The sequence below is a fragment of the Quercus robur genome, chromosome 4, assembly GCF_932294415.1.
Source record: "Quercus robur chromosome 4, dhQueRobu3.1, whole genome shotgun sequence".
Lineage (NCBI taxonomy): Eukaryota > Viridiplantae > Streptophyta > Magnoliopsida > Fagales > Fagaceae > Quercus > Quercus robur.
In genome coordinates this window covers 5842824-5855650 of record NC_065537.1, presented here as the reverse complement: position 1 = coordinate 5855650, position 12827 = coordinate 5842824, and the positions used below count along the sequence as shown (strand labels likewise).

General features: G+C 36.3%; 1 protein-coding gene across 2 annotated transcripts in view; it reads left to right on the top strand.

Annotated features, from left to right (window-relative positions):
- Positions 1–12827, top strand: part of LOC126720433 (beta-amyrin 28-monooxygenase-like) — a 46510-nt gene that overhangs the window by 32217 nt on the left and 1466 nt on the right. The window contains exon 1 of one of the 2 annotated variants that reach the window (XM_050422936.1): positions 11725–12827. The exons of the other annotated variant lie outside the window; for it this stretch is intronic. Coding sequence (XP_050278893.1) covers positions 11876–12827 — 952 coding nt within the window. The 5' untranslated portion in view covers positions 11725–11875. Of the gene's footprint in view, positions 1–11724 lie in introns of those variants that run through there. 2 annotated transcript variants of the gene reach the window in all.

The window sequence follows — 12827 nt, the reverse complement described above, 5'->3', positions numbered from 1 at the left end:
TGGGGTTGTACTGGTGGAAGTCTTAATAGGTGATTATCCCACAGAAACATTCCTAGGGATATGAATTTGGTAGATTACTTTGTTTTGTCAATGGAAGAGAATCGTATATTGCAAATTATTGATGATGTGGTGCTAAGCCAAGGAAGCAATGAAGATATTCAAGCATTCGCTGAGCTTGCATTAAAATGCATCAAGAAGAAGGGAGATGAGAGGCTGGCCAAGAGAGAAGTAATGCTAGAGCTTAGGTGGATACAACATGGTCAAACAAAATAATGAAACTGGTTCACATCAAGCATCGTTAAAGTCATGTAACTGAATTGTCATTGTTTGCATTAGAAGCCCAACATGTATGTGATTTCCAAGTCTTTTTACCATCTACTAAGCTTGTAAAGTCAACTTTATCATATAATTAGATATGTGGGTAGGGTTTGGTTAGTTTCATTGGAACAGAAGCAACCAATGGCTGATCAAATTGCAGAATATGATACTTGAGAAAAAATTGCTTGGCACGTTGTTGCTGTGTAATTTGTTTGCTACTCTTGACGCATTTACAATTCATTGCAGAATATGATCTTCCTAATGCATTGTTGGCAATAATTTCACTGGCATATGGTCCAATTTTAGCTCAAATGCCCGTGCCACTATTGTACTCTTTCAAAATATATTCTATAGAGATCTCATGCCTGTGAAGAGAAGATTCAGTACAGAACTAGGGACAAGAAAATGGTAAACCCTTTTTTTGTTTTATTTTTTTATTTTAATTTTCTTTCTTTGAATGAAAAGTTGGTAATTTTATTGAAAGCATGTACCATTAATTTTGGAAACATGGGGGAGTATCCTCCAGCCAAATCCTACCAGTGTAGCATTTGTTTGCCTCTAACGCTAACAAATAACCACAGCCCTATTGGAACACTCAAGTGACGATTCAATTAAACACTCAATTTTTCAAGTCGTCCACCAGATGGCCAACACAAGATAAACTGGGATCCATTGATCGAAGCTGTCCTCGTCTGCATCCATATACATTACGTCACACCGAGCAGCAATGTTAGCATCTGCAGTATTTCTGATTACCACACCAAATCTCAGTAGAAGCATTCCATTGCGGTGTTACACCTGCGAGAGTTGTGGTTGATGAAGAGGTAGCCTCTTGATATGTTTGGACATAATCCACTGCACATGACACAACTCCACCACTATGCTTCAACCACCCCCATCTAAAATCTCATTTCTGTTTTTCCATTGCAGTCAAGCAATGAAATCTCTAAGTTTGTTCAGAACCATAAGCTGCCATACCATACTTCAAGAGTTAGGCTGTGTGCTTGAGCGTGATTCTTGCCTATCACATCTCGCCATTGGGCATCCATAAGCATCTAATATGCAAAACGCCTTAAACCTTTCGTTGTTTTTTTTTATGGCTTCAGCCTCTGTTATTGTTAAATCTTCCTCTTCCTATATTAAATGACTTGTTTGCAGGGGTAACTGTGAGAAGTATCCCTGATCATATTTGTTTGTAGAAGTTACATTCATTGCCATGATATTCTTGTCTTGCTTATCTTCCACAATATTCTTAGTTGACTAGAAGTACTATATGAAGATCGTCAAAATTGATAAGCTCATTTCTGATTCTCATCATCAGTAGAATGGAAGATATTCTTTAGGAAGCCCCTTTAACACGATGTCAAGAATTTCTTCATCATCAGTTTTAAATGACACAACAGTTAGTTTGTGGCTCGTTTCCTTGATACGTTGTAGTTAGGAACTGACTGAGACTCAGTCCTCGCTCCTGGACTGAGTCTTTGATAACAACTAGCTGATGTCCCGTGCGATGCATGGGTGCTGTATCAATTTACTTTAAAATATTTTATTAAAAATTAAAAACTGTATTTATTTTATATAAAATTATCTTTATGACTATGCATAATTCTTTTTCTTAATATTGTTATCTCCAGTGCTCCTAGTCATGAATTATCTCTCTCCTTAGATTTAAACTTGTCAATAACATATGCTAAATCTCCCTCTAAGATGATATATCTTACACATATCTCAATTTCAAAATTAATAGCCTAAACAATCGTTGTTAGTTTCACTTTCTCCAAATTCAAATTGCTCTCCCTTTACAACTCAATGCTACAATGAATGACTTGTTATCCTCAAATGCCACATTAGAGATAATAACTAATTAAAATTTAAAAGATAAGAGCTCCTTATTTTGTTAGGTTCATAATTTTAAGACTTTCTCAAGTGTCACATTAGAGATAAGAACTTTTCAAAATAGGGCACGTGTCTCAAACATGTGTATTATTTAGGCGAAAATCACATTTTCCTCCCTACATTTTCAGGCCATTCCCATTTTAGTCCCTAGATTTTATTTTTATTGCTTTTAGTCCTTATTTTGAAAAACGCGTTCCGTTTTGTTCTTTACCGTTACTCATTTAATAGAAATATCCCACATGGCAAACGGTCTAACAGTAAATGCTGACGTGTTCATTAAAATAATTTTTTAAAAAAATTGCATTTTTAAAAATGCCACGTCAACAATTTAATTTTTTTTAAAAGCCACTTCAGATAAAAATAATATAAAAATTTCTAACCTAATTATTTTTTTAAAAAAGAAAGGAAATTAGTTAAATTAATTTTTTTCCTTTTTTTTGGAAGAACATGAAGAACGTGTTCTTCATTTTTGGAAGAACAACATCATGTTCTTTGTGTTCTTCCCTAAAAGATTGACTCATATTCTTAGCAAATTAATCCTTATTTTCTTCCGTTTTCTTTGTCTTCCTTTTTTTTTTTTTTTTTTTTTTTTTTTTTTTTTTTCTCCATGTATTTTCCTGGCATCCAAACCCAAAAAATTCTCATTCACAAACCCAAAAAATTTTCACACACTCAAAAGAAAACATTCAAACCCCAACACTACCTTATCAAACCGGTTCCCCTCCCTTCATAAGTCAAAGTAAAATAAAATAATGAAATATTGGAATGAGACCTACCACAATTAAAGATAAAGATTTTGTCCTTTCTTTTTTCTAGCTAACTCTATCCCAATTTTCACCAATATTCAGTATTTAGGGCACTTTTTGAGTTCATCTCCCATTCTATGCCAAAATTTTCCTTTTCTCATAGCAATCCATCCCACATTTTATTGGGGAAAAAAGAGAGAAAAACACATACACACACAATTAAGAGCATTCATAGCAAAACATCTAAAAAATATAGCTTTTATCACCTTAAAAAATCACTTTATTTATTTTAACAACTCATTTTACAATACATCCAATATCAAAGGTTCTATTTTAGTATACAACACATTAAAATAAGATAAAAAACACAATAAAATAATATATCCTACACAATAAGCACTATGTACAAAAAACTAAAAAGAGAAAAAAGAAGGACAACAATGTATCGTACCATAATTAAAAAAAAAAAAAAAAAAAAAAAACTCTTACCTACAGTGAGCTGCTATCTTTGGCAGCTTACTATAGCTAAGAGTTAAAAATTTATAAGTATGACAACTTTGATTTTGAAGGTATTTTTAGTGTGTTGGTGCTAAACTAGCTTTTTAGTTATTTTAACTTCTTTATTGTGAATGCCCTAATATCCTTGTATATAATGTATTATAACCCTAAAGCCTCCACTTTTATTTTTTTTTTCCTTGCTCCATTTCTTGACTTTGTCACAATTTCAAAGTGTAGGTTTTTGTTGTAAACCTAAATTTTTGCCGTTTAAAAACTAAGAAAAATTGAGAAAGACAATAAATAATCTATGTTGCATAAGCTATGACTTTACCATGTTGCATCAATACACAACCCAAACCTTTTCTTGAAGCATCACTATAAATGACAAAGCCTCCCAAGTTGCTAGGGATGGTTAGTATTGGTGCAGTGACCAACCATTGCTTAAGTTCTTGAAAAATCTTCTCACATTCTTCTGTCCACATAAACTTGGCATTCTTACGAGTTAGTTGAGTCAAAGGGGCTGCAATATAGGAAAATCCCTCCACAAACCTCCTATAATAGCCAGCAAGGCCCAAAAAGCTTCTAATCTCACTCACATTCGTTGGTCTTGCCTAATCAACCACAGCTTCAACCTTAATAGGGTTTATAAAAATCCCTGCCTCAGATATCACATGCCCTAGGAACACCACTCGATCAAGCCAAAATTCACACTTCTTAAACTTTGCATATAGCTTCTTCTCCCTCAAAATTTGAAAAACAATTCTCAAGTGCTCTTCATGTTCTTCCATGCTTTTGGAGAAGGTTAGAATTTTGTCAATAAAGACAATAACAAAGCGGTCTAAGTACTCATGAAATACTCTATTCATCAAGTCCATAAATGCAGTAGGAGCATTGGTCAAACCAAATGGCATTACCAAGAATTCATAGTGCCCATACCTAGTCCTAAAAGCTGTCTTGGGTATGTCTTCACTCTTGATTTTCAACTGGTGATACCTAAAACGAAGGTCAATCTTAGAGAAGACTTGTGCCCCTTGCAATTGATCAAATAGGTCATCAATATGAGGAAGAGGGTATTTGTTTCTCACAGCAACTTGGTTTAACTCATGGTAGTCAATACAGAACCTTATAGTTCTACCCTTTTTTCTCACAAATACTGGTGCACCCCAAGGAGATGCACTTGGTCTGATGAACCCCTTGTCAAGGAGTTCTTGTAACTATTCCTTGAGTTCCTTAAGTTTAGTGGGTGCCATCCAATATGGTGCTTTTGATATAGGATAAGTTCCAGGGATCAAATCAATGGAGAATTCAATCTCTCTATCTATAGGTATCCTTGGTAGGTCTTCAGGAAAGACATCAGGAAACTCCCTCACAACGGGGATATCATCCAATTTTAATACCTCTTTCCTAGTGTCCACCACATGAGCTAGGTACCCTTGACATCCTTTTCGTAATAGACGTTGAGCTCGAAGGGCAAATATCACCCTAGGTAAAGCATGCATACTAGAGTCCTTAAACTGAAATTTGGGTTCTCCTAAAGGTCGAAACACCATCTCTTTTCTAAAACAATCTACACTAGCATGATAAGCTACCAACCAATCCATCCCCAAAATTACATCATAGTCATACATGTCTATCAAAATCAAGTTTGCTAACATTTCCCTATCCTCAATTTGGATGAAACAAGACTTAAGCATAGAATTACACACTAAATAATCACCCATAGGTGTGGCCACAGACAAGTCATAACCCATAAGTCCAGGTTTCTTATCACATAACCTAGCATATCCAGAGGAGACGAAAGAGTGTGTAGATCCAGAATCAAATAGAGTTTTAGCAAAGTTTGAAAATAATGGGAGGATACCTATAACCACAGTATCCGAAGCTTGAACATCTTGTGGTGTGAATACAAACACTCTCCCTTGTGCTTTCCTCCTCTGATCATTCTTTCCAGGTTGTGCCATTGAGTTTTGTTAAGGAGATGTACAGCTTCTAGCTAAGTGTTTGTCTTCCCACAATTATAACAAGCCTTTCCTTCAAAGAAATACGACTTATCTCCATGAAACCTTCCACATGTAGGCCAAGCATTCTAACTTCTACCTTGAGCATTTTGGGGTGGATTCTTATTTTCTAGCTTATTTGATGATGAATTACTCCCAAACCTCCCAAAAGATCCTTTCTTGTTCCAATGACCGTGAGCACTACCTTGTCGAAAGCTTGTCTGTCCAGTGTTTCTAGGTGGGTTCTCCTTCCTAACATTGTTCTTGAAATCTTCCTCCAGTCTCGTAGCTCTTTTAACTGACTCTACATAATTATCAACCCCTGATGCAATCAGATGGTGTCGAAGTCTCTCATTCAACCCCTTTTGAAAATTGCTTGCTTTCTTCACCTTAGTAAGGATTAAATGGGGTCCAAAGCGAGATAACTCAATGAATTTAGCTGCATATTGCTCAACAGTCATACTTCCTTGCACCAAATCAGCAAATTCCCTCTCTTTTCGTTCTCGAACCACCTCAGGGAAGTAGTTATCATAGAAAACCCCTTTAAATTTCTCCCAATTGATGGGGTTTCTCTCAGTGTCCATTCCCTCCAAAATGGCCTTAGTGGATCTCCACCAACGCTCAGCTTCCCCAATCAACTTGAAAGTTGCAAATTGCACCTTCTGAGAGTTAGTGCAATCTAAAGCTTCTAACAATTTCTCCTTTTGCAAGAACCAGTTCTCAGCTTCTATAGGATCTGGCTTCCCATCAAAGGAAAGGGGATTTTGCTTCATCAAAGTCTCAAAAGAGCAACCAGCCCTTGCCTCTACTCTACCTTTGCCTCTACTAGCAACATAGGTCAACCTGTCCAACAATCGAGCAGCAACTTCATCCAAAGGATCAGTGCATGTCACCCTAGGATGTTCATTATTTCTTATGTCTTAAGTGACTTCAGCCTCAGTATTGACCCTTGCTTTGGTTGGCCTTCACAAATTAACAATAGGTTCCTCACTATTGGAATTAGCTACTCTCTTCTTTTTAGGTGGCGTTATACCTAGTTAGCAAAGAAATCAAGGAATATAGACGGTACAACAATTATTATTACTAAACATAAGAAGTAACATTGCCAAAATTATTTAAAATATCTCATCAAACATAACCTAAATACCAAATGCTTTGACAAAAAAAATCAAGATCATAACCTAGTTTCAAGTGTTTACAGGATCATAATCTAGTTTTCAAGTGTCTACAGAATCATATCCTAAGCTCTGATACCACAATTGTGACGCCCCAAAATCATAAGCAATAAAAGTCTATTTAATCTGAATAATCCATAAAAAAGTATTAAATGAAAGAAACTAGCAATCTAAAATCTCATCACAAATGTTAGATCTCTAATCCACCAAAGACAAAACATCCTCAAAATAATTCTCTAGTACAAAGTTTAATGCCATAAAAATCATAATAAAATCCTCAGTTCCACAAAATAATTCGTAACTATTGTCTTCCAAGAATCTCTACTGTAATAATTCCTCTAATGTATCTGTAAGGGGAAATAAAAGGGGGGAGGGGGAGGGGTGAGATAACTCAATAAGTGGAATTCACTGACATTGGGGTGTAGGAACAAACCTTTCAATTAAATAATTCTTACAACAATTTCATAACTTGTAACTCATGAATATTTCATCATCAAATATTTCATATATAAAAAGAAAACATCTTTATATTGTGAGTCATCATAATACATATATCAATATCATCATATAAACAATTTCTTAGGCTTTTCTCATGGTCAATGCTTACGCCTCGTTGACAGGGTTGTGCTGTCCCCTTTTGGGATTGGAATCTCCTTTTTCATCCCCTTTCTTAAGGATGGTTCCTTTGGAACCTAAAGGTGCACTCCCTTGCTAAGGAGCTTCCTTTTTGGATCCTCAATAGTATACTCCCTTACTAAGGAGCTATCAAATGTGCACTGTCCCATTTTCTGGGACTGTCCCTTGCTAAGGACTAGCTACAATATGATTGTCCCTTGCTAAGGACTAAATGCAATACTGAGCTTTTAATCACGACTTGCTATAGGTTTTCAAAACATATTCAAGATGCTCACAAAAATAATCCATTTAAGATGCTCATAAAAATAATCCAATCATAATTCTCAAAAATATAAAGATATATTCACACATACAAGTTTAAATAAATTTAGGTTGTCCCACAAGTTTTTCAGTCAATGTGCACATCAAACATTTATAAAATATCAATTTATATATATATATATATATATATAGAATATCAATATATTTCTTAATATGAGAATAGTTTGATAATCAACACTATTTTGGGAAAACCCCCAAAATTAGTAAACACCACTTACCTCTTAGTTGCAAAAATAAAAGAAATCAACCTCCCTTGAATCACAACAATTCAGTAGAATTAGAACCTAGCAACACCAAAAAATAGGTTCATCAATACAAAATTTCCCACTTAAAAATCTATTTTCACACTTAAACGGTTTTATCCTAGACAATATTGATATATCCAAAATTCTCCATTTATTCACCTAACTATCCAATTCACTTTTAGCATTGATAAGATTTCTGGACTTAAAAATATTGCTGCCTAATCAGATTTTTCCATTAATGTAATCATAGATATTCATGAAACTTCAATATGGCCGAATAATGAATATATGATCAATCTGAATGTAACAGCCATATGTTTTATTTATATCTATTCACTTTAATATTATATATATTCAACCTAATATTGGATGCCACGTGATGGCCTTAATTCATCAATCTAGTGGCTTTGTATTACTTCTTGATGCCGCTGGAATCTATTCACTCTAATATGATATGTATTCACCTAATATTGGAAGCCACATGATATATATACATATCTGATCAACCCAACATTTATATCTATTAGTCAAATAGTAGCACCACATATTATACTTCATTCACCCAATGACCCAAAACTCTCTTGATGTTGTAAAGCATAAGGACACTGTTGGACACTTATTTGGACAATGACAATGGTGGTGAAAAGAGTGAGAATATAAACAATTATAAATAAACCACAAAGCAACCCTTTTTCCCTTTCACATGGTGTCTACTTTAATTGACAAGTCCAAGCCTATTACTCCATTAGGCACAAATTCAAAGCTTCCTGACATATTGACCATTCTTTATCTAATATAATACAATTATAGGAGCTCTTTTCTATTAGTATAATGATAGTTTAGGTTCATGACAATTGCTAGTTATTGACTATTCAAACTTCTTAAATTTAGAGCAAGACAAACCATACATAAACTACTTGTGCAATAGTAGTAGAGAGCAAAAGAAACAGTTCACTAGTGTGTTGCGGCTGAAAACAAAAAGGATACACTTGTAACTTAAAAGGAAAAAGGCTAGGGTTATCAAGGCCCATAATTTTTACTTATGCTACTTACTTGGGCTTCATATCCCATAGCATTTATCTTATTTTTTATATCTTAGGACCAAATCAAATCAATTTAATCTATTTAATTGTAGGCCTCCTAATAATTTAGGTAAAATAATTAAATAAGTAATAAAATTATGGGGTGTTACATCCTTCCCCTTAAAAAAATTATATAAACGAACCTCTCTCACATGGAAAATATTATATAAAATTATATAAATGAACCTCTCTCACATGGAAAATATTATATAAAATTATATAAATGAACCTCTCTCACATGGAAAATATTATATTCTTAGTCAAAAGTCAATATCTTATATAAAATATTATAAAGGAACCTCTCTCACATGGAAAATATTATATAAAATTATATAAACGAACCTCTCTCACATGGAAAATATTATATAAAATTATATAAACGAATCACTCTCACATGGAAATATTATATTTTGCCATTTTGCCTTTTGGTATGTCATTATGAGGGAAAACTAATGGTGCAATCTTTCTTTTTTTTTTTTTTTTTATTATGCGAACTATGACAATTTTATTAAGAAGAAGAAAACATTACATCAGAAGCTACTAACTGCTCCACAAAAGGAGGACAAGTTCCTAACCAACTGACAGGATCCAATAAGGACTTAACGTGTTGGGCTAACCCATGCGCTACCTTATTACCACATCGTGGCACAACAGAAAACAAGCAATCTCTGAAACGAGCAGCTTGAAGCAAGGATCCTGAGATCAAATTGTAGATACTGGTTGGAGGAGTAACAGAGCCTGTGAGGGAGTTATGAACAGCCAACGAGTCACCTTCAAAGATCGCGGAACTGATACCACGTTCCCAAGCGAACCTCAATCCTTCCTCCATCGCCTTGGCTTCAACTTCCAGAGGACCCAAGGGGGCGTGAATCTTCATGCTTAGCATAGCATACACCAGCCCAAAGTGATCCCTAATAACGACTTTGATGCCCACAGCACGTTGTCTCTCAAAAACCGCTCCGTCAACATTAACTTTGAGCCACGAATGCTGAGGAAGAACCCAGCCAACCTCAACCTCTGGATTCTTCACTTTGATACGATGATTAGCCACTTGAAACTCTTCTAAAAACTCCAACGTCCAGCCAGCAATACTAGAAGCCGTCTTGTGAGCCCCACCAACTCGAACTTCATTTCTATTGGACCAAATACCCCAGGCAACAATAAATAGACGAGCCAACTCCTGGACCGACCACTGCTTCACATTCCTAGCATACCAAACCAGATCAATAAATTCACGCACCTCTCTCACGTCTGGACCGAGATCGATATTCGCCGCTGTCCACACCTCCTTAGCCTTATCACAATGCCAAAGCACATGTGCTGTAGACTCCACAGCTGCCCTACACTCATCACAAATGTCATCCTGGATTACTTTCCGGTAGAACAAATTAGCCTTTGTTGGCAAAATGTTCCTACAAGCACGCCATGCAAAATTCTTAATTTTATTGGGTAGAGGTAACTTCCAAATACACCTCCAAAAGGACACCATGTGCTGTGACGTCGAGCTCTCACCCTGCTCTGTATCATTCCTAGCTTGGCGAGCAACACGATAAGCACTGCTCACAGTGAACCGGCCAGCAGGAGTATAAGCCCAAATCAGCCTATCTGCAGGCAATGATGGACTAAGAGGAATAGATAGGATAGCTTCAGCATCAAAAGGAAGAAACACCTCATGGATTATATCAGACTTCCAGGTTGCTGTCTCCGTATAAATAAGTGCAGAAACTAAGGCATCATCAGGAAAAAAATGGGGAACAGTTGCAGGTTTATGTGAGGGCGGGGAAGGCAGCCACTTATCTCTCCACAAGCTAACCAAACTACCATTACCAATTTGCCAGCGACATCCTAATTGAACAACCTTCTGGGCTTCCATAATACTCCGCCAAGAGTAGGATGGGTGCCTCCCCAACGAAGCAGTCAAAAAATCTCCATGTGGAAAATACTTGGCTTTATACACTCGACAAAATAATGAGTTTGGACAAGTCTGAAGCCGCCATCCTTGTTTGGCCAATAAAGCAATGTTAAAAGCTTTCAAGTCACGAAAACCCATACCTCCTTCCTCTTTTGGAGCACACATCTTATCCCAACTTAGCCACGCCAATTTATTTTGGTTTTCCTGCTACCCCCACCAAAATCGCCTCACCATGCTAGCAAGTTCATCACACAAAGCATCAGGGAGCTTAAAACAACTCATAGTATAGGCTGGGATAGCTTGGGCCACTGATTTAATCAGAATTTCTTTACCTACACTCGAAGAAGCTTCTCTTTCCAGCTAGATAATTTATTCCCCAACTTATCTTTGAGGTCATTAAAGGCATTCCTCTTAGATCGCCCCACCAAAGAGGGTAATCCCAAGTATTTTTCATTTTTAGCAAAAATGGTGCAATCTTGGTTTATGCAGTATGCATTGCCAATGTTTGCAATCGTACTATAGGTGTACGTAAGTAGTCCTAGAGCAGTGTCTTGGTCTTCTGGACTGCTTAAAAATTTGAGCAGCCAAATTAATTTTATGATTTTCTCAACAAAAAACAAAACTTTATGATCTAAATTTTAGTAAATTTTAAGATGCAAAATTTGAAATTTCAGGGGGGCTAATATGCAAATTGTCATCTAAGTTATAGGTATTCCCTTCTCAAAAAAAAAAAAAAATTATAGGTATTTCACCTACTCCAGGAGAAAAGCCTCCCCTAGCTCCGCCTCTGCCTAGGTGGCTATTATTTCTGCCCAATTAAATTCTCTTTTTTTGATAGTTTAACAGTTAGGAATGAGAGGATTTGAACTCTTTGTGTCCCAGTTGAAAACGTCTAGAGATACCAACCTCTCTCTCTCTCTCTCTAGAATGTTTCACTCTCTAGAAAATGCAAGCACTCTTCTTTTCCTATATATATCCTAGCTAAACTTTCTAGAGCTTGTCCATCACCTTTACACGTCTTGCTCATTGCTGTAATTGGTGAAGTTGGTATGGATTTCTTCCCAAACTTGCTTCACCTTGTAATCCTTTGTATTTCGGTCTCTCTCATATTCCTTAAATATAAACAAAAATCCAATCATGCCAAGTTGCCACCCGGTAAAATGGGATGGCCTGTAATTGGAGAAACATTGGAATTTGCCATGGCAAGAAGAAGAGGAGCCCAAGAGATCTTCTTTAACGACAGAATGAGAAAATATTCACAGGATCTCTTCAAAACCTCACTGTTTGGTGAGAACATGGTTGTGTTTTGTGGTGCTTCAGCAAACAAGTCTCTGTTCCACAACGATAAAAAAAATCTCTCCACTTGGTGGCCACGCTCCATGCTAAAAATAGTATCTTCTCCTGAACTTGTTGAAGATGTAGCCCAAAAAGATTTTGTTCAAATGAGGAGGGCCGTGGTTGAATTTCTCAAGCCCGAAGCTCTTCAACATTTCGTACACATCATGGACTCCATGGCAAAGGAACACTTGGAGACAGAGTGGTCTCCTTACAGAGAAGTCAAAGTTTTTCCACTCTCCATGAAATATGCCTTTGCGTTGGCTTGTAGGTTTTTTTTAAGCGTCACAAATCACAACCATGTGACAAAATTTGCTGATCACTTTGCCATTATCATACAAGGTTTACTGTCTGTGCCTATAAATATACCAGGCACAACCTTCAACCGTGCCATAAGAGCAGGCAAAGTTGTTCGCCAGGAGATTTTAGAAGTCATCAAACAGAGGAAGCAGGAGCTATCCGAGAATGATGGGACGGTTGCTCGTGACTTTTTGACTCACTCGCTCCTTGAATTAGATGAGAATGGAAAAGCTATTAATGAGATGATGATTGCTAGTAGAATTATGTCTTTACTTATTGCTGGCCATGATACCACAAATTCAGCTATCACATTTGTGTTGAAGTATCTAGCAGAGTTTCCTCATGTTTACAGTGAGGTCTTCAAAG